Genomic DNA, 22,823 nt, shown 5'->3' with positions numbered 1-22,823 from the left:
TGGCCACATGTATGTCTTCTTTTGAAAAGTGTTCATGTCCTTTGCCCACTTTTTAATGGGGTTATTTAAGTTCTTTATAGGTTGTGGATATTAGGTCTTTGTCAGATGCATACTTTGCAGATATTTTCTCTCATTCTATAGATCATCTGTTTATTCCCTTGATAGTTTCTTTTGTTGTGTAGAAGCTCTTCAGTTTAATTAGGTCCCACTTGTCAATTTTTGTTTTTGTTGAAATTACTTTTGAGGACTTTAATCCACCTTGAGTTAATTTTTTTATATGGTGATAGGTAGGGGTCCAGTTTCATTCTTCTGCATCTGGATAGCCAGTTATTCCAAGACTATTTATTGAACAGGAAGCCTTTTTCGTCATTGCTTATTTTTGTTTACTTTGTCAAAGATCACATGGTGGGGGTGCAGCTTTATTTCTGGATTCTCTATTCTGTTCCATCGGTCTATATGTCTGTTTTTGTGTTGTACCATGTTGTTTTGGTTACAGTAGCCTTGTGGTATAGTTTGAAGTCAGGTAATGTGATGACTCTGACTTTGTTCTTTTTGCTTAAGATTGCTTTAACTTTTCAGTTCTTTTTCGGTTCCATATGAATTTTAAAATAGTTTTTTTCTAAGTCTGTGAAAAATGATGTTGGTAGTTTGACAAGAATAGCACTGAATCTGTAAATTGCTTTGGGTAGTATGGCCATTTTAACACTATTAATTCTTCCTATCCATGAGCATGGAATGTTTTTCCATTTGTTTGTGTTGTCTCTGATTTTCTTCAGTAATGTTTTGTAGTTCTCATTGTAGAGATTTTTTTTACCTCCTGAGTTAGCTGTATTCTTACATATTTTATTCTTTTTGCAGCTATTGTAAATGGGACTGCATTCTTGATTTGGCCCTCAGCTTTAACAATGTTGATGTATAGAAATTCTGCTTGAAGATCAGCTGTTTGAAAATACACATTCAGCAGAGAAAAAAGACAAAAGAACAAAAAGGAACAAAGACTGCCTATAAGATATAGAAGAGTACCTCAAAAGACCAAATTTAAGAATTCCTGTGTTTAAGAGGGAGCAGAGCAAGAACAAGGGATATATAACTTATTCAAAGAAATAACAACAGAAAACTTTCCAAAACTTGAGAAAGATATAAATATCCACATACAGGAAGGTCTTAGACCACCAAACAGATTCAATCCATATAAGACATATAATAATCAAACTCACAAAGGTCAATGACAAAGAGAATACCCTAAAATCAGCTACAGAAAAGAAGCAAATAACATATAAAGAAGCCCCAATTCATCTGGAAACAGACTTCTCAATGAAACCATGCAGGCAGAAGGGAATGGAATGGGATTTTTAAAGTGCCCAAAGGGAAAAAAAAGCCCTGCCATCCAAGTGTCCAGAAAAAATTGTTATTTAAATAAGAAGTAGAGATAAAGTCTTTCCCAGACGAATGAAAGCTGAGACAATTCATCACTACCAGACCCACCTTGCAAAAAATGCTAAAGGGAGTTCTTCAATCTGGAAGAAAATACAAAATACCAGTGTGCAAATAAAAAATGTTCAAGGTATAAAAACCATTGGTAAAATTAAGTATACAGACAAACACAGAATAATCTATTACTGTATCCATGGTGTACAATCTATTCATATCTCTAGTATGAAGCCTCCAAGACAAGTTTATCAAAAACAATAATAGCTATAGCAACCTGTTAAGAAATAGGTAATATAAAAATATATCAGTTGACAACTAAAAGTGAAAATGTTGGGAGAAGAAGCTAAAGTGTAGAATTTTTTTTTTGCCTTTGTTTCCATTCTTTTGTCTGTGATCTAAAATAAGTGTCATCTCTTTAAAATAATTTGTTTTATATATATATATATATATATATATATATATTTTTTTTTTTTTTTTTTTTTTTTTTTTTTGAGACAGAGTGTCGCTCTATTGCCCAGGCTGGAGTGCAATAATTTGTTATATTTATAAGATGTTTTTTGCAAGAATCATGGTAATGATAGTATAAAACCTATAATATATTCACTAAAAATAAACATCAATAAATTAAAATGTACTACCAGAGATAATCACTTAACTACAAAGGAAGACAATAAGAAACAAAAAAAGGAAAAGAGAATTCTCAAAACAAGGAGAAAACAAGCAATAAAATGGTTGCAGTAAGTCCATACTTATTTATAATCACACTGAATGTAAATGGTCTCAATTGTCCAATTAAGAAGTATAGTGTGGCTTAATGGATAAAGAAATAAGACCCAACTGTATGCTGCCTTCAAGGAATCCATTTCACTTATAAAGATACACATAGACTGAGACTGAAAGATATTCCATGTAACTGAAAACTAAAAAAGATCAGGAGTATCTATACTTAGATAAAATAGACTACAAATCAAAGACTAAAAAAAGACAAAGAGGGTCACTATATAATGATAAAGGTGGCAATTCAGCAAGAAGATATAACAATTATGAATATCTATGAACTCAACACTGGAGCCCCCAAGTATATAAAGTTAATGCTTGCTTTATATACATGAGGGCTCCAGTGTTAGGTTCACAGATAAACTACAATACAAAACAGTACGGGACTTTAACATGCCACTCTAGTAATAGACAAATCATCTAGACAGAAAATAAACAAAGAAAGAGTAAAATTAAACTACGCACTAGATCTAATAGGCCTAACTGACATTTACAGAACATTTCACCCTATTGCTACAGAATATACATTCTTTTCACCAGCACATGAAACATTTTCAAGAACAGACCATATCTCAGGCTACAAAACAAGTCTAAACAAATTCAGAAAAATACAAATCACAAGTATCTTTTCTGACCACATGGAATAAAACTAGAAATCAATAATAAAAGGAATTTGGAAAATACACAAACACATGGAAATTAAGTAACATGCTCTTCAATCACCAATGGGTCAATGAAGAAATTAAGAAGAAAATTTAAAAATTTCTTGAAACAAATGAACATGGGAATATAACACATCAAAATCTATGAGACAGAGCAAAAGCAGTACTGAGAGGGAAGGTTATAGCAATAAATTCCCATATTAGAAAAGTAGAAAGAGTTCAAATAATCTAATGATGCACCTTGAGGAACTAGAAAATCAAGAATAGGCTGGGCACGGTGGCTCATGCCTGTAATCCCAGCACTTTGGCAGGCCAAGATGGGAGGATCACTTGAGGTCAGGAGTTCGAGAGCAGTCTGGCCAACATGGTGAAACCCCATCTCTACTAAAAATACAAAAATTAGCCAGGCATGGTGGCAGACACCTGTAGTCCCAGCTACTCGGGAGGCTGAGGTGGGAGAATTGCTTCAACCCGGGAGGCGGAGGTTGCAGTGGCCGAGATCACGCCATTGCACTCCAGCCTGGGTGACAGAGTGAGACTCCATCAAAAAAAAAAAAAAAAAAATCAAGAATAAACCAAACCCAAAATTAGTAGAAGAAGAGAAATAAAGATCAAAGCAGAAATAAATGAAATTGAAATTTTAAAAAATACAGAAGAGGCCAGGCATGGTGGCTCATACCTGTAATCCTAGCACTTTGGGAGGCCAAGGCAGGCAGATCACTTGAGTCCAGGAGTTCAAGACCAGCCTGGGCAACATGGTGAAACCCCATCTCTACAAAAAATGCAACAATTAGTCAGATGTGGTGGCATGTGCCTATAGTCCCAGCTACTTGAAGGGCTGAGGTGGGAGGATCACTTGAGCATAGGATGTCAAGGCTGCAGTGAGCTGTGATCACGCCACTGTACTCCAGACTGGGTGACAGAGTGAGACCCTGTCTCAAAAAAACAAAAACAAAAACCACAGAAGATCAATGAAATGAAAAACTGATTTTTTGAAAAGATAAACAAAATCAACAAACCTTTAGCTAGACTAAGAAAGAGAGATCCAAATAAAAAAATTAGAAATGAAAAAGGAGATATAACTGAAACCTTAGAAATACAAAGAATCATTAAATAATATTATAAACTACTATATGCAAAAGTAATTGAAAAACCTGGAAAAAATGGTTAGATTCCTGGACACATACAACCTACCATGATTGAGCCAGGAAGAAATAGAAAACCTCAACAAACCAATAATGAGTAACAAGATCAAAGCCGTAATAAAAAGTTTACCATCAAAGAAGTGCCCAAGACCTGATGGATTCACTGCTGTATACTACCAAACATTTAAAGAAAACTAACACCAACCTTACTCAAACTCTTCAAAAATATTGAAAAGGAGGGAATGCTTCCAAACTCATCCAAAGAGGCCAGCATTACCCTGATACCAAAACCATACAAGGAACCAACAAAAAAAGAAAACTACAGGCCAATACACTTTGATATATTGATATAATATGAACATAGATGCAAAAATCCAGCAAACTGAATTCAACAACACATTAAAAAGATCACTTGTCATGATCAAGTGGGATTCATCCCAGGGATGCAAGGATGATTCAACATATATGTATCAATAGACATGATACATCACATTAACAGAATCAAGAACAAAAACCATATGATTATTTCAATGGATGCCAGAAAAGCATTCAATAAAATTCAACATCCCTTTATAACAACAACAACAACAACCAAAAAAACCCTCATCAAAACAGGTATAGGAGGGACATACTTCAAAATAATAAAAGCCAACAGGGAAAAATTGAAGGCCTTTCCTCTAAAGACTGGAACAAGATGATGATGCCCACTTTCCCACGATTATTCAACATAATACTGGAAGTCCTGGCCACAGCAATTAAGCAAGAGAAAGAGATAAAGAGTATCCAAATTGGAAAGGAAGAAGTCATATTAGCCTTGTTCTCAGATGACATGATCTTACATCAAAAAAACCCTAAATACTCCACCAAAAAACTATTAGAAGTGGTAAAAAAAAAATTCAGTAAAGTTGCAGGATACAAAAATCAACATACAAATGTCAATAACATTTATATATGTCAAAGAACAATCTGAAAAAGAAATCAAAAAAGCAATCCCATTTACATTGGTTACAAAAAACAAAACAAAAAAACTAGGAATCAATCTAGACAAAGAAGTGAAAGATCTAGGCAAGGAAGACCATAATACTCTGATGAAAAAAATAGAAGAGGTCACCAAAAAATGGAAAGGTATTCCATGCTCACGTACTGGAAGAATTAATGTTGTTAAAATGACAATACTACCCAAAGCAATTTTGAGATTCAATGCAATCCTTATCAAAATACCAATGACATTCTTCAGAGAAATAGAAAAAATAATACTAAACTTTACATGAAACCACAAAAGACTCCAAATAGCAAAGCAATCCTAAGCAAAAAGAACAAAGCTGGAAGCATCACATTACCTGACTTCAAAATATACTACACAGCTATAGTAACCCAAACAGCATGGTACTGGCATAAATACAGACACATAGACCAATGGAACATAATACAGACCCAGATATAAGTCCATGCATTTACGACCAACTCATCTTTGACAAAGGTGCCAAGAACATATTTTGGGGAAAGGATAGTCTCTTTAATAAATGCTGCTGGGACAGCTGGATTAACTATGTGGAAGAATGAAATGAAACTAGACCCCAATCTCTCACGATACACAAAAATTAAATCAAAACTGATTAAAAACTTAAATGTAAGACCTCAAATTAAACATTGGGGAAACTCTTCAGGACACTGGTCTGGGAAAATATTTTTTTGTGTGTAAGGCCTCAAAAGCACAGACAAGGCCGGGCACAGTGGCTCACGCCTGTAATCCCAACACGTTGGGAGGCTGAGGCGGGTGGATCATGAGGTAAGGAGATCGAGACCATCCTGGCTAACACAGTGAAATCCCATCTCTACTAAAAAAATACAAAAAAAATTAGCCGGGTGTGGAGGCTGGGGCAGGAGAATGGCATGAACCCAGGAGGCGGAGCTTGCAGTGAGCCGAGATCGCGCCACTGCACTCCAGCCTGGGCGACAGAGCAAGACTCCCTTCCTTACACCTTTCACAAAAATTAATTCAAGATGGATTTAAAGACTTAAATGTTAGACCTAAAACCATAAAAACCTTAGAAGAAAACCTAGGCAATACCACTCAGGACATAGGCATGGGCAGGGACTTCATGACTAAAACACCAAAAGCAATGGCAACAAAAGCCAAAATTGACAAATGGGATCTAATTAAACTAAAGAGCTTCTGCACAGCAAAAGAAACTACCATCAGAGTGAACAGGCAACCTACAGAATGGGAGAAAATTTTTACAATCTACCCATCTGACAAAGGGCTAATATCCAGAATCTACAAAGAACTTAAACAAATTTACAAGAAAAAATCAAACAACCCCATCAAAAAGTGGGCAAAGGATATGAACAGACACTTCTCAAAAGAAGACATTTATGCACCCAACAGACACACGAAAAAATGCTCATCATGACTGGCCATCAGAGAAATGCAAATCAAAACCACAATGAGATACCATCTCACACCAGTTAGAATGGCGATCATTAAAAGTCAGGAAACAACAGATGCTGGAGAGGATGTAGAGAAATAGGAACACTTTTACACTGTTGGTGGGACTGTAAACTAGTTCAACCATTGTGAAAGACAGTGTGGCGATTTCTCAAGGATCTAGAACTAGAAACACCATTTGACCCAGCCATCCCATTACTGGGTATATACCCAAAGGATTATAAATCATGCTGCTATAAAGACACATGCACACTTATGTTTATTGTGGCATTATTCACAATAGCAAAGACTTGGAACCAACCCAGATGTCCATCAATAATAGACTGGATAAAGAAAATGTGGCACATATACACCATGGAATACTATGCAGCCATAAAAAAGGATGAGTTCATGTCCTTTGTAGGGACATGGATGAAGCTGGAAACCATCATTCTGAGCAAACTATCGCAAGGACAGAAAACCAAACACTGCATGTTCTCACTCATTGGTGGGAATGGAACAATGAGAACACTTGAACACAAGGTGGGGAACATCACACACCAGGGCCTATTGTGGGGTTGGGGAGGGGGGAGGGATAGCATTAGAGATATACCTAATGTAAATGACAAGTTAACGGGTGCAGCACACCAACATGGCACATGTATACCTATGTAACAAACCTGCACGTTGTGCACATGTACCCTAGAACTTAAAGTATAATTTTAAAAAAAGAAAAAAAAAACAGACAACCAAAGCAAAAATAGACAATTGAGATTACAGTAAGCTAAAACACTTCCACAAAGCAAACAAAAGTGAAGAGCCAACTCATAGAATGGGAGACTATATTTGCAAACTATCCATCTGACAAGAGATTAATAACCAGAATATGTAAGGAGCTCACACAACTCAATAGCAAAAAACCAAAAATAAATAATCTGATTTTACAATGGGCAAAAGATCTGAATGGATATTTCTTAAAAGAAAACATACAAATGACCAACAAGTATATGAAAAAATGTTCAACATCACAAATCACCAGAAAAAGGCAAATCAAAATCACAATGCAGTATCATCTCACTCCAGTTAAAATAGTTTGTATCAGAATGGCACGCAATAACAAATGCAAGCAAAGATGTGGATAAAGGGGAACTCTCACACACTGTTGCTGGAAATGTAAATAATTATAGCCACTATGGAAAACAGTATGGAGGTTCTTCAAAAAACTAAAAATAGAACTACCATATGAGGGTGGTGGGGGTGTTAGGAGAAGGTGGGGATGGTTAATGAGTACAAAAAAAATAGAAAGAATAAGACCTAGTGTTTGATAGCACGATAAGGTGACTATAGTCCATAATTTAATTGTACATTTATTATTGTACATTATAAAAAGAGTATAATTGGATTGTTTGCAACACAAAGGATAAATGCTTGAGGGGATGGATACCCCATTTTCCATGACATGAGTATTACACTATTGCATGCCAGTATCAAAATATCCCATGTACCCAATAAATACATATATGTACTATGTACCCACAAAAAAAATTTTTTTTTAATTATTATATTTTAAGTTCTGGGCTACATGTGCAGAACATGCAGATTTGTTACATAGGTATACGTGCCATGGTGGTTTGCTGCACCAATCAACCTGTCATCTAGGTTTTAAGCCCCACATGCATTAGGTATTTGCCCTAATGCTATCCCTCCCCTTGCCCCCCATCCCCCAGCAGGCCCCGGTGTGTGATGTTCCCCTGTGTCCATGTGTTCTTATTGTTTAACTCCCACTTATGAGTGAGAACATGCGGTGTTTGGTTTTCTGTTCCTGTGTTAGTTTGCTGAGAATGATGGTTTCCAGCTTCATCCATGTCCCCACAAAGGACATGAACTCATGTCTACATGCCTAGTATTCCAAGGTATATACGTGCCACATTTTCTTTATCCAGTCTATCACTGGTGGGCATTTGGGTTGGGTCCTAGTCTTTGCTATTGTGAATAGTGCCGCAATAAACACATGTGTGCATGTGTCTTTATAGAATGATTTATAATCCTTTGGGATTATTTTAAACATAATTTTTTTTTAAAAAAAGAACTACCATATGATCCAGCAATTCCACTATTAGATATATATATATCCAAAAGAAAGGAAATCAATATATCCAAGAAACATCTGCATTCCCATGTTTATTGCAGCATTGTACACAATAGTCGAGATATAGACTCAACCTAAGTACCCATCAATGGATGAATGGATTTTAAAAACATGGTTTATATACATAATGGAATATTATTCAGCCATTGAAAAGAATGAAATCCTGTAATTTGCAGCAACATGGATGGAACCTGAGGCCATTATGCTAAGTGATATAAGCCAAGCACAGAAAGACAACTTTCACGTGTATTTGGTAGCTGAAACAGTAGATCTCATGAAGATAGAGAGTAGACTGGTGGCTACCAGAGGCCAGGAAGGAATGGGATGGATGAAGGGGAAAGAAAATAATACTCATGTATTTATTACTACTGAACTGTACACTTAAAAATGGCAAAGATGGTAAATTATTGACATATATTTTACCTCAACAATAAATAAAAAAAATTTTAAAACCACAGTAAGAAACCACTACACTTCTGCTAAAATGACTAAGATAAAAAAGACTAACAATATCAAGTTTCAATGAGAATGTGGCAGAATTAGAACCATCATACCAGGGCCTGGTGCAGTTGCTCATGCCTGTAATCCCAGCACTTTGGGAGGCCGAGGCGGGCGGATCACAAGGTCAGGAGATTGAGACCATCCTGGCTAACACGGTGAAACCCCGTCTCTACTAAAAATATAAAAAATTAGCTGGGCGTGGTGGTGGGCGCCTGTAGTCCCAGCTACTCGGGAGGCTGAGGTAGGAGAATGGCGTGAACCTGGGAGGCACAGCTTGCAGTGAACTGACATCGCGCCACTGCACTCCAGCCTGGGCGACAGAGCCAGACTCTGTCCCCCCAAAAAAAAAAAAAAAAAAAAGAACCATCATACCTTACCAGTAAAAATGTTAAACTGTTTCCAACCACTTTGGAGAACAGTTTGACAACTACTTAAAAAGTTACACACACCCAGAAATTCCATTCCTAGGTGTCTACCCAACAAAAATAAAAACATGTCCACACAAAGACTTGTAAGTGAATGTTCACTGCCAAAAACTGGAAACAACTCAAATGTTGAGCAGCTAGTGAACAGATAAAAAAAAAAGGTGGTACTATAACCATACAATGGAATACTACTCAAAAATTTTTAAAATGAATTACTGACATATGAAACAATATGGATGGACCTCAAAAATATTATGATAAGTAAAAGAAAGCCAGAGACATAAGTCAAGATATTTTATGATTCCATTTATATGAGATTTCTAGTAAAGAAAAGACTACAAAAATAGAAAAACTGGTGGTTGCATGGAGCTGGGGATGGAAACAAGGATTGACCATGAATGAACAGGCAAGAGAGAAATTTTCCAATGACAGAAATGTTAGAATATTAGATTATGGTAATAGTTACACACTTTAAACATACTGTAAATCATCAATTTCCACACTGTAAAAAAAAGCCTTTTTTGAGGCCCTGTGGAGTAAGGTGATTATGATCTGTGTAACTTTCTGGGGTTTTGGTTTCATCCACACCAATATAAGAATATGGAAATATGTAATTCCCTATGTCCGAAGTACTTTTAAAACACTAATTTCATATGGTTCAACCTAAATATGTGGGCAAGTATAAAAAGAACTGGAGTAAATGAGGCAAGATTAGTAAGAGGCAGGCAAACTTAATAAAAAAAGGAAAAGAAACAGAATGGAATTCTGTATAGGCAGAAACTGGGAGAGGGGATTTCTAACATGTAACTAAGCCATTGATGAGACTAGTTTCCAATCTAACACTGTAGCGAAGAGTCACATTTCTTTTTCTTTCTTTTTTAGATGGAGTTTCGCTCTTGTCACCCAGGCTGGAGTGCAATGGTGCAATCTTGACTCACCGCAACCTCTGCCTCCCAGGTTTAAGTGATTCTCCTGCCTCAGCCTCCCAAGTAGCTGGGATTACAGGTGCCTGACACCACACCCGGCTAATATTTTTGTATTTGTAGTAGAGATGGGTTTTCACCATGTTGGCCAGGCTGGTCTCGAACTCCTGACCTCAGGTGATCCACCTGCCTCAGCCTCCCAAAGTGCTGGCATTACAGGTGTGAGCCACTGCGCCCAGCAAGACTCAACATTTCTAACCAATGGTAATATTAACCATTAAGGAACATGTGTAGAATACCAAAGTAGTAACAGTGGTTAGCTCTAGAAATGAAAAGAAAAATTGGGATTGAACAATACTTCCCTTTAGAGATTCTGGCAATATGGAAGCATAATGTCATAATACCTGACTCTTACAGGCCATATTATTCATTCATTCTCATATCAAAATCACCCTTTTTGGAGATTCATACCATTCAGTTATTCCAATACTCCCTCATCATCATCACTGTCATTTCCTACTTCTGTGTCACTCTTGTATATTCATTGAGGACTGTGGCACTAAGCAGTCTCTCTCCCAAGCCATTTTCCTGCCACTATGCCAGAAGAATTCCATACTCCTAAGATGACCCCAGCCAACATCTTACTCTCTTGGTAGATACTGAGCCAAGTTTTACAAATTCATTTGCCTTCGGGGTGATGTTGGTAATAATATGAATAAAGCTGAGTGTACATAGGGCTTACTGGCATTCAAGTTCAAAATTATAAAAAACACCATACAAGTTAAACAAAGCTCTTCTGCAAATTAAATTTTTGTTTGTTTTTTATTTTTATTTTTATTATACTTTTAAGTTTTAGGGTACATGTGCGCAATGTGCAGGTTTGTTACATATGTATACATGTGCCATGTTGGTGTGCTGCATCCATTAACTCGTCATTTTTTAAATTATACTTTATGCAAATTAAATTTAACTGGCAATCCATTTCTTTGCTATCTTTCCCAATTCCGGTGTTTCTCAAGTTTTTTAAATTTTTGTCTTCCACTAATAGATAATAAATAAAGACTCCTTCTTTAAAGTTATTTGAAATTTCAAAATACATCAAATATTGAGACTAAAGCCAAATCACAGCTATTATATTACTGAAAATGTTTTTCTAAACTACAATGGTTCACTACCCTTCCCTGGCCCATTAGGAAATATTACCCTGAAACTACACCATCTCTAAAATTTAAAAAACAATTGTCTCTCTTTTTTTTTTTTGAGATGGAGTCTCGCTCTGTCACTTAGGCTAGGGTAGACTGTGGTGGTGCAATCACAGCTTACTGTAGCCTCAACCTCTTGGGCGCAGGTAATCCTCCCACCTCAGCCTCCTGCATAGCTGGGACCACAGGTGCAAGTCACCTCATCTGTCTATTTTTGTAAAGACAAGGTCTAGCCATGTGGCCCAGGATGGTCTGGAATTCCTGGACTCAACTGATTCACCCACCTTGGCCTCCCAAAATGCTAGGATTATAGGTGTGAGCCACCATGTCCAGCCATCTCACTTTCTTATTGCCAGTATATTGGCTCTTCAAATTCTGAGAAACCTTGCTATTTCTCTTTTTACTATTTTTTTTTTTTTTTTTGAGACAGAGTCTCAGCTCACTGTGACCTCCAACTCCCAGGTTCAAGCGATTCTCCTGCCTCAGCCTCCCGAGTAGCTGGGACTACAGGTGCATGCCACCATGCCCAGCTAATTTTTGTACTGTTAGTAGAGACGAGGTTTCACCAAGTTGGTCAGGCTGGTCTCGAACTCTTGACCTGAGGTGATCGGCCTGCCTCGGCCTCCCAAAGTGCTAGGATTACAGGCGTGAGCCACCGTGCCCGGTCTCTTTTTACTAATTTTGTTAACCTCCTTTGCTTCTGCAGTTCTACTTAGCAATTCCCAGAAATTACTTAAGTCAGGGGTCCTTGCCATTTCGTACAAATGTTTTCTCAAAGATCATTAACAAACTCTCTCAAACTCTACTGTTAATGTTCCAAACCATTTGCAGTTTCCAAATAAACAAATCACGTGCTGTACTTTCTGCCTAAAATACCTTTCAATTTTTAACTCTTACTCCTACTAAAAGATCTATGTCAAGTCATAGCTCCCCCAAAAACCTTCAAACAAGTTTGTCCCCCAACCTCAAACCAAGCCAGGTAAAGTGTTTTCTCTAGCTTCAACCTCTAAGCCCCCACTGCTTCAACTACACTTATTTAACAAGCATATAATTTGAAAAATATTTACACTTAATACTAATAAAGGATTTTAAAACTGGAAAAAGCCTTAAAGATAATTTCTGCTTGTCATTTTATAAACTAGTCATTTTAAAACTAAAAAGTTAAGTGATGTAGCCATCGCTATCAACCAGATCTTATCAAAGAGAAACACAGATCTCTTTGTAAAATAGTCTTGAAAATAGAAAAAAAATCCAGGTAAACCTCTGCAAATAAACATCAGATTGATTCCCAGGAGACTTTCCCAAATTAGAGATTTGTCACTATCTCAAATCCATCACAGGTTTGTTCTTAAGGTGAGGAAAGAGTGAGGGTGGATGGTTTACAGCCTTAAAGTCTATTTCATATACTGTTTAACAATCCTTAACCTAAAAATAATTTGTCACCAGGCTGCCTGGGACTTCCAGATGATATTTTCCACAGTAGATATTATATTTGATACTATTTCAACTATATTTAATTACCATTTACATACACACACACAGTCATGCATTGTGTAACAGGGATATATTCTGAGAAATGTGTTGTTAGACAACTTCATCATTTCGCGAACGTCATTAACTGAATTTACACAAACCTAGTTGACATAGCCCATTAAATACCTAGGCTATATGGTATAGCCTACTGCTCCTAGGCTACAAACCTGTATAGCATGTTACTGTGCTAAATACTGTAGGCAACTGTAACACAATAGTAAATATTTGTGTATCTAAACATAGAAAAGGTACAGTAAAAATACAGCATAAAATATTTAAAAATGGTATACCTGTACAGGGCATTTACCATCAATGAGCTTGCAGAATTGGAAGTTGCCCTGGGTGAGGTAGTGAGTGGGTGGTAAGTGAATGTGAAGGCCTAGAACATTACTGTACTACTACAGGCTTTATAATAACTATACACTTAGGCTACCCTAAATGTATATTTTTAAAGTTTCTTTAATACTAAATTAAACCTAGCTCACGGTAATTTTTTTATTCTGTAAACTGTAAATTTTAACTTTTTTACCATTTTGGAGTAACAGCTTAAAACACATACAGTTGTACAAAATATTATTTCTTCATATCTTTATTCTATAAGCTTTTTACTATTAACTTTTTTTAATTTTACTTTTAAGTTCTGGGATACATGTGCAGAATGTGCAGGTTTGTTACATAGGTATACACGTGCCATGGTGGTTTGTTCTCATTGTTCAACTCCCACTTGTGAGTGAGACATGCAGTGTTTGGTTTTTCATTCCTGTGTTAGTTTGCTGAGAATGACAGTTTCCGGTTTCATCCATGTCCCTGCAAAGGACATGAACTCATCCTTTTTTATGGCTGCATAGTATTCCATGGTGTATTCTTGCCACATTTTCTTTATCCAGTCTATCATTGGTGGGCATTTGGGTTGGTTCCTACTCTGTGCTATTGTGAATAGCGCTGCAATAAACATACGTGTGCATGTGTCTTTATAGTAGAATGATTTCTAATCCTTTGGGTATATACCCAGTAATGGGATTGTTGGGTCAAATGCTATTTCTGGTTCTAGATCCTTGAGGAATCACCACACTGTCTTCCACAATGGTTGAACTAATTTGCACTCCCACCAACAGTGTAAAAGCATTTCTATTTCTCCACATCCTCTCCAGAATCTGCTGTTTCCTGACTTTTTAATGATTACCATTCTAACTGGCATGAGATGGTATCTCACTGTGGTTTTGATTTGGATTTCTCTAATGACCAGTGATTATGAGCTTTTTTTCATGTTTGTTGGCCGAATAAATGTCTTCTTTTGACAAGTGTCTGTTCATATGCTTCACCCACTTTTTGATGGCGTTGTTTTTTTCTTGTAAATTTAAGTTCCTTGTAGATTCTGGATATTAGCCTTTTGTCAGATGGATAGATAGCAAAAATTTTCTCCCATTCTGTAGTTTGCTTGTTCACTCTGATGATAGTTTCTTTTGCTGTGCAGAAGCTCTTTAGTTTAATTAGATCCCATTTGTCAATTCTGGCTTTTGTTGCCACTGCTTTTGGTGTTTTAGTCATGAAGTCTTTGCCCATGCCTATGTCCTGAATGGTATTGCCTAGGTTTTCTTCTAGGGTTGTCATGGTTTTAAGTCTTACGTTTAAGTCTTTAATCCATCTTGAGTTAATTTTTGTATAAGGTGTAAGGAAGGGGTCCAGTTTCAGTTTTCTGCATATGGCTAGCCAGTTTTCCCAACATATTTATTAAATAGGGAATCCTTTCCCCATTGCTTGCTTTTGTCAGGTTTGTCAAAGATCAGATGGTTGTAGATGTGTGGCATTATTTCTGAGGCCTCTGTTCTGTTCCATTGGTCTATATATCTGTTTTGGTAACATTACCATGCCGTTTTGGTTACTGTAGCCTTGTAGTATAGTTTGAAGTCAGGTAGCGTGATGCCTCCAGCTTTGTTCTTTGTAAAATTTTTTATTAACTTTTTTCTTTTTAGACTATTTTATTAAAAATTAAGACACAAACATACACATTAGCTTAGGCCTAGGATGATCAATATCGCTGTCTTCCACCTCCATATCCTGTCCCACTGGAAGGTCTTCAGGGGTAATAACATGCATGGAGCTGTCATCTATGAAAACAATGCCTTCTTTTGGAATACTTCCTGAAGGAACTGCCTGAGGCTGTTTTAGTTAACTATTTTTTTTATAAGTAGAAGGAATACACACTAACATAATGATAAAAATATAGTAAATATATAAACTAGTAAGTCATTTATTATCAAGTATTATGTACTGTATAAAATTATATGTGCTCTATTTTTTTTAAATGACTGGCAGCACAGTAGGGTTTGTTTACACCAGCATCACCACAAACGTGAGTAATGCGTCACACTATGATGTGACCACAGCAATGACATCAGTAGGCGATAAGAATTTTTCAGCTCCATTTTAATCTTACACGACCGATGTCATATACGTGAACTGTTTTTGAACCAAAATGTCATGTAGCACATGAATGTATGTATAAATGTTTCTGCTGAAAATCAGATTCTCAAATCTAGTCCAGCACCATGTATCTTATACAGCATGCCCACGTGTGATCTTGCTCAACCTGTGACAGGGTATTTTCTTGGTCAATCAATCCTCAGTTGTTCTTAACATTTTTAATTGGAGAAACAGGAAGAGATGACCAATAAGAAAGAGAAAAAGACTTGAACATTGTGTGAGAGGGGAAGATAGAGGCATAAAAGGTCAATATTTAGTTAGACAGAAAATAGTTTTGATTTCTTTATAAATGAGATAGGAGGTGGTATCTCCACTCCTTCCATGACTTGGAACTTCTCTTGGATTAATAAACTCTGCCTCTAAAAAGCAAATAGTGCCCCTGCCAGCAGGAGTATGAGATAACTTCATTCATAATTTGAAGGATTTTTGCAATTATTCAGCATTTGGTGAACACTTCTTAAAAATGTAGAATGCATTATATAAAACAAAGGAGCTACAAGTTTGGCTTTCATAAGTCACCCCAGCATCACATTTCTTAAAAGCTGCACAGAAAGAATACCAATTTTAAAAACCAACATTGTTGATATATACTATATCACACATCTATTTATCAAAAGTTTAATGTTCTAACCTGGAATGTCGGAGGCTATCCTTTTTGTTTTTTGCAGAACACAATGTGCATTCACAGCCAACTGCATGGGGCTTGGGTAGGGATACATCCTGTTTTAAGAGCATTGTAAGAATTTCATAGTTGTTACGATGAGCAGCTAAAATGACAGGTGCAACATCCATAGTCGTTGAATACTCAGGATTCTGAATTCGTTCCATTAGTTTCTGAAAAATATTTATATAAATGTCCAAAGTTATTATTTGTGACTTCAAAAAATATATTTATCTGAAGAATGAAATGAAAAAATAGGAAGGCACAAAGAACTTAAGAATTATTTAAGGAATATGTTAAACATTTTGCTTGGACTAAATTTTTCTTTGAAACCTCAAAACTTTAATTAATAAATACAATGTAATCATAACAGACAAAATCTTCAATAGGTAACATTCATTTAACTAGAGGTCTGTTTTTTCCAACAAAGAAGTGAGAATATCTAGAGAAATATCTTAGGGAAAAGTGTTTAATTTTCACAAGATTATAGAATCATCCTTGACAAAAATAAAGAAGAATGCTAGAAAAATATATTAGAAAAACAAAAATGCTAAAAAATAGGGAGAATATTAACATGTGAGAAAAACTGTAAGAATTTCACCTCTATGGCAAACCTTATCACATTGACAGCAATGCAGCTACTTGAAAAGGGTAATAGGAAGCACTCTTCATTTTGTATAATTTTCTACACATTTTCAATCATTACATATACTACTTCCTACTATAAACGCCAAAAAATTAACAATAATGCTAGTATTTAATGAGTTCTGGAACTGTTAGGCACTTTACATTTATCATCTCATTTAATTGCCATAGTAGCCTGCAAAACCAAGCATTATAATCCCCACGAAGAAACTGAGGCTCAGAGAAGTTAATGTGCCTGAGTCACAAACAAGGTGGCTGGGTGCTGATCAGAATCCAGGTTTGTATTACTCTAGAGCTGGAGCTCCTTCCACTGCAGGAGTCCACGGGCGTGGTAAGAGCATGAAATGAGGAAAATACCATTAGTAATTAAAGAACCAGGCTTAAATAAAAAGGTTGACTATTTTATAACTATCGTATTTTCTTTCCAATACTTCTTACTTTTTTTTGCAATATTATAAAAGTAGTGTATATACTTATTATAAAATATCTGAAAATGTAGCAAATCAGAAAGAATTTTAAAAATACCCATATTCCTACTACCCAAAGAGCATTTTCCAGTACAGTATTTCATTTTAATCCTTTTTCTACTACACCCCCCTTTTAAGGACATCTTTGGCATAAACAGTAGGTATTCTAAGGACCAGTGATTAAACAGTGGTCATTAATATCTCCAAGAGCAGGGACCCTTTTAATAATCCATAAAGCAGGATCTTTACATAGCCCAGAATCTTCAGAAAAAAATAATTCATGCACAGAATTTTATATGCAATTTAAGGAAGTTCTGTGTTCAAGTATTTTATTTTGCTAATTTACCATAAACATCTTTATGAAAAGAGTGTTTTCCAAATTTAGGATTATCTCATTAATATAAAAGCCCAGCAGCAGAATTATGGGTCTAAAGGTCATGAACAGTTTTTTGTTTTTTTGGTGGAGTCTCGCTCTTTTGCCCAGGCTGGAGTGCAGTGGCACTATCTCGGCTCACTGCAAGCTCCGCCTCCTGGCCATGAACAGTTTTGAAGCTCTTGAAACATATTGTTAAAGTCCTTTTAATAGTTTATATTACCAATAATATAAGAAGGTACCCATTTCACACTAAAGTTTTACTCACCAGTCTTAGGCATGATCACTCCCAATTTATAGTGAAAAATACTATCATGAAATTGTAATATAATTTCCTTTGATCACTGGTAAGTTTTAATATTTTCTGATATACTTATCTGATTTTCCTCCTCTTTTATGACTAATTTGTTTATATACTTCTTATTTATTTACTGAGGACTTCAAATTAATGACTTTATTTAAAATTACAGAGAAACCTAAAACTAGCCCTTTTCCATCTATCATTGCATTACTGGTTATAAAGAAGAAAAAAATATATTTAATCCCTTAAGAGAAAAGTGGTCCTCATGTTTCCTATGAAACATACTTAACTGTATGAAAAACATCACTAGATATGCATAAGATTAAAGTTCATAATTCCATTGTTCATAATATAATCTGTATACTATTAAATAAAAAACCTAAATTTGAAAGTCAATTGCCAAAAAGACAATCTGGCAAGCCAGAATACAGAATGAATTCATTGAAATGCTAAAAGAATATTACCATTACTGAAATGCTAAAAGAAACTATTTTTCTTCTGCTTATAGCCAGTTTATATTCTCTCAGTTATTTAAAATATATAAAAATATTTAATATTGCCTCTCTAGAAGTAAAAGGGCTATCAAGATATGATCTTGGCTGGGCCTGTAATCCCAGCACTTTGGGAGGCCAAGAAGGGTAGATCACCTGAGGTCAAGAGTTCCAGACCAGACTGGCCAACATGGTGAAACCCCGTCTCTATTAAAAATACAAAATTAGCTGGGCATGGTGGGACGTGCCTGTAATCCCAGCTACTCGGGAGGCTGAAGCAGGAGAATCACTTGAACCCGGGAAGCAGAGGTTGCAGTGACCTGAGATCACGCCATTGCACTACAGCCTGGACAACAAAACAAGAGCGAAACTAAGTCTCAAAAAAAATAAATAAATAAAAGAAGGTATGATCTTGCTGTCATTGAGTGTATTTAAATAAAGGCTGAATAATCTTTATTTGTTAGAGACAGAGTAGAAAGTGTTCTTTCCTTTTTTTTTTTTTTTTTTTTTTTATAGAAGAGTTTTGCTCTGTCGCCCAGGCTGGAGTGCAGTGGCTCGATCTCAGCTCACTGAAATCTCCACCTCCAAGGCTCAAGCAATTCTCCTGCCTCAGCCTCCCAAGTAACTGGGATGACAGGTGCACGGCACCACGCCCGGCTAATTTTTCTATTTTTAGTAGAGATGGGGTTTCTCCATATTGGTCAGGCTAGTCTTGAACTCCCAACCTCAGACGTTCCACCCGCCTTGGCCTCCCAAAGGTTATTTTACTAAGTAGGTGAGGGCTGCCAACACTAAGATTTAATCGTTAGTGATAATGGTGATAAATAAAACCAGTCAATGGTTCCAGTACTCAAGCACACTACACCCCACCCTTCCCCCCAGGAAAGGAAATGGACTAAAAGGCTAGAAGATGGGACAGGTGTACCAAAATATAATAATAACTGCAAGGTAAGTGGCAGAAAATTGAATGGTATTTTAGATATTTCTGATCCTTTGGATAGGGACTATATCCTTTGGATAGGGACTATATTCTTAGCCCTTTGTATTCCTGTTGATTTCTTACCACCACTTTAACTAGATGGTACTATCCTCTGGAGAAAGTCACACTTTTGTAATAGTCTGAATGAGTAAGATTTTTCAGTTACTATATAATAAAGTATGCAATTTAGCAGAGCCTCTCACAGTTCTCAAACATGGCAGAGAGTCAACAACCAATTTATAATTCTTTCTTAAAACAATATTTTTCTTCTGCTTATAGCCAGCCTATATTCCCAGCAGTTATTTAAACTGCCTGTTTCACTGTATCATCACCAATAATGAATGTTATCATGTTTAAAATTTGATAAAAAACAATAAAATTAGCATTTATTTAGTAGTGACTATCCTCCTAATTACAAAAGCAATAAAGAAAAAGAGTACAAAAAAATCCATAATTTGGTTAGTCAATGAGAGATGATGATTGTTAGGTAACATTTTGTTGCATTTCCACACAGTCCCTTTTCTATGTGTATTTTTAACCTTGGTAAGTATTTTAACCATAGTAAGTATTCCACTTACTATGTTATATTTTTCCATGTTCCTAACTATTCTTTTAAAAGCACTGTTTTAATGATTGCATAATATTCCACTGTACATATATGTAATCATTTATATTTCCTATCTTCTATTTTGGAATGTTTAGATTATGTCACATGGGCTTTTAAAAATTACTACAAATAAGATCACAACCAACATTTTTGTCCACATTTCTGACCATTTCCTTGATAAGTTCCCAGAGGAGAAAGCACTAAGTTAAAGCATATGAACATCTTTCTTATGACAGATCCTGCCAAAACACTTCCCAAAATACCTGCCTCACTAGTAGCATATAAGACGGTAATACTCCCTTGCTATCAATGATTTTTTTTAAATTTTCAACTTCAATAAGTAAATTTGGTAAGTTTAAAATTAGTATCTTACTGTATTTGATTAAGATTTAACATTTTGTATTTTCTGCTATTTCTATGTCCTTTTCTAATATGTTTTTCACCAATTTGTCCAATATTATTTATGATATATGCTGCAAATATCTTTTGCCAGTTATTCATCTGGTTTCTAAATTTTGTCTGATGTTTGGATTCCAAAAATTTAACTTTTCTAACAGCAAAAACTGTGCCACTGTGATTTCTGTCCATTGCTTTTATGCACATAAAGTCTTTCCACTCACGATCAGTTAAACATTCACCTACATTTTCTTCCAGTTTGTTGGTTTCATTGTTTACGTTTAATTCTTATCTATCTGCAAACTAATCTATATTTTCAACATTACCTGCAGAATATTTCAAACGGTAAATACTGGTCCACAGTGACAAAATTATGGAAATATCAACTAAATTTAAAAAGTTTTCCTGAAAGAAATACTAATTATTCCTGCAAGTGTCTACTTACTTTAAAGTAATATTTTACAGAGTGAGAAAAAAGATCTATTTTTTGAAAAAACAAAATAAATTTGAGGGAAGGAAAAAATGGCAATGGGGCAAGAGATCTATTTTGGTTTAAAAATCCAAATTAATAAATATTTAAGAGTACTAACTACTATAGTTGGTCTTGATGATCGTTTTGGTCGATGATTAAGTAGTATATCAACAGCTCCCACTACTTCAGAGTCGATTGCCACCAAAAGTGCATCTGCAGACTTCAAAAAAAAAAAAAAGTTAAAAATGAAAATGGAAGATAAAAAGGTAAACTACTTCTTTTTACTAATTCATAAATAAAACTTTTTAAAAATTTTAAACTGTATTATATACAGTAATACTTTTCAAAAATTTTGACTGTACAAATAGTACATTTGCTTGCCTTAGGAGTACTTCTGTGTACCACAATACACATGTTTCTGTCCTGGTTTCAATGCATGAGTTGGTAAAATAATGAATGTTTCATTGAAGAGATTATTAGCGTAACAGTGCTGATCCATGCAGCATTTAAGGTTGAAAATTTTTTTTCAAGATCTTTACTCTTGAACTGTGGACCAAAAGAATCTTAACAATCCAAATCTATAAAAGAAACTGTCAAGAACTATTACTACAGGTAAAGGATTGTTTTCAGTCTAATGAAAATGATTATCATCAATGCAAACAGGAATATGGGGAGAATATCTAAAGGTGAGAGCCTTCTGTTTTCATTTTTAAAACACATGGCTGACTAAAATGCTACAAATTTGACATTTATGAGCAATTTTATCAAGTATAAGCCACAAATAGTTAGGCTACCAAAGTTCATGGAGACTGGAGGGAGAAGTGACTTTATCATTGTACTCCCAATCTATAGCTCACTGTGAAGATCCGAAAGAGGAAAAAGTAAGGAGACTCTGAGGAAATGGGGACTTTTCAACTTTGTAACAAAGCCTATAGTCCTACTGGCAACTGTAACATCAGGTTTTTGGATTTTTAGGGAAAAATATAAAGGAAGAAGGAAAACATGGGGATAAATAATGATTTAATCTAAGAAAATGCCCTGATTATTTTCAATCTGTACATTTTAACTGCTATAATCTTTAATAACTATTTAAATCAATGTTCTTGCTCTTGGGAACAAAACTGTATCAATCTTTAATATTCTTTGTAGCTGAAAAGAGTAAAGTTTATATCCACTTTATCTGGACGTAAAAAATAGAACTAAAAGTGGCAGACTTTAATTGAATATCTAAAAATAGGACTATGCACCTCAAAAAAAAGGGTTGGAGTCCTCACTCAACCCTTAGGAATCACCTATGTTTTCCCACAGAAAAACTTCCCACCCAGATGGGAAATTTAAGCCATTGTACTATCCCTTAAAACTTTCAGGGTTCATTGAGCTGTGGCCTATGCTTTAAAGTCCTAGCATTATTATTCTGCTTTGCAAACATTTCTCTTCAGATTTTAGCATATTTAGTCAGTTGAAGGAAATGAACAAAAAGAATGCTATATCCATTACTACTAAATATTTCATTTATGATTTTTAATTTTTTTTTTTTTTTTGAGACGGAGTCTTGCTCTGTTGCCCAGGCTGGAGTGCAGTGGCACAATCTTGGCTCACTGCAACCTCCGCCTCCCAGGTTCAAGAGATTCTCCTGCCTCAGCCTCCCGAGTAGCTGGGACTACAGGTACATGCCACCATACCCGGCTAATTTTTGTATTTTTAGTAGAGACAGGGTTTCACCCTGTTGGCTGGGCTGGTCTCTAACTCCCAACTTCAAGAGATCCGCCCA

At 35.6% G+C, this 22,823-nt stretch overlaps 1 protein-coding gene across 7 annotated transcripts in view; it reads right to left on the bottom strand.

The window, feature by feature from the left end:
- The window catches only part of TRPC1 (transient receptor potential cation channel subfamily C member 1), an 80,832-nt gene that overhangs the window by 39,948 nt on the left and 18,061 nt on the right, over nt 1-22,823 (bottom strand). For 4 of the 7 annotated variants that reach the window (XM_054481246.1, XM_063662276.1, XM_063662275.1 and 1 more), the window contains exons 3-4: nt 21,171-21,272; nt 16,292-16,494 (exon numbers count right to left, since the gene is read on the bottom strand). In XM_054481246.1, the coding sequence (XP_054337221.1) occupies nt 16,292-16,494; nt 21,171-21,272 (305 nt within the window). The remainder of the gene's footprint in view (nt 1-16,291; nt 16,495-21,170; nt 21,273-22,823) is intronic. The other 3 variants (XM_054481247.1, XM_054481249.1, XM_063662274.1) reach the window with 1 other exon arrangement.

The sequence above is a fragment of the Pongo pygmaeus genome, chromosome 2 (genome assembly GCF_028885625.2).
Source record: "Pongo pygmaeus isolate AG05252 chromosome 2, NHGRI_mPonPyg2-v2.0_pri, whole genome shotgun sequence".
NCBI classification, from domain to species: domain Eukaryota; kingdom Metazoa; phylum Chordata; class Mammalia; order Primates; family Hominidae; genus Pongo; species Pongo pygmaeus.
Note: the sequence above shows the minus strand (reverse complement) of the source record. Positions and strands in the feature narration are given on the sequence as shown.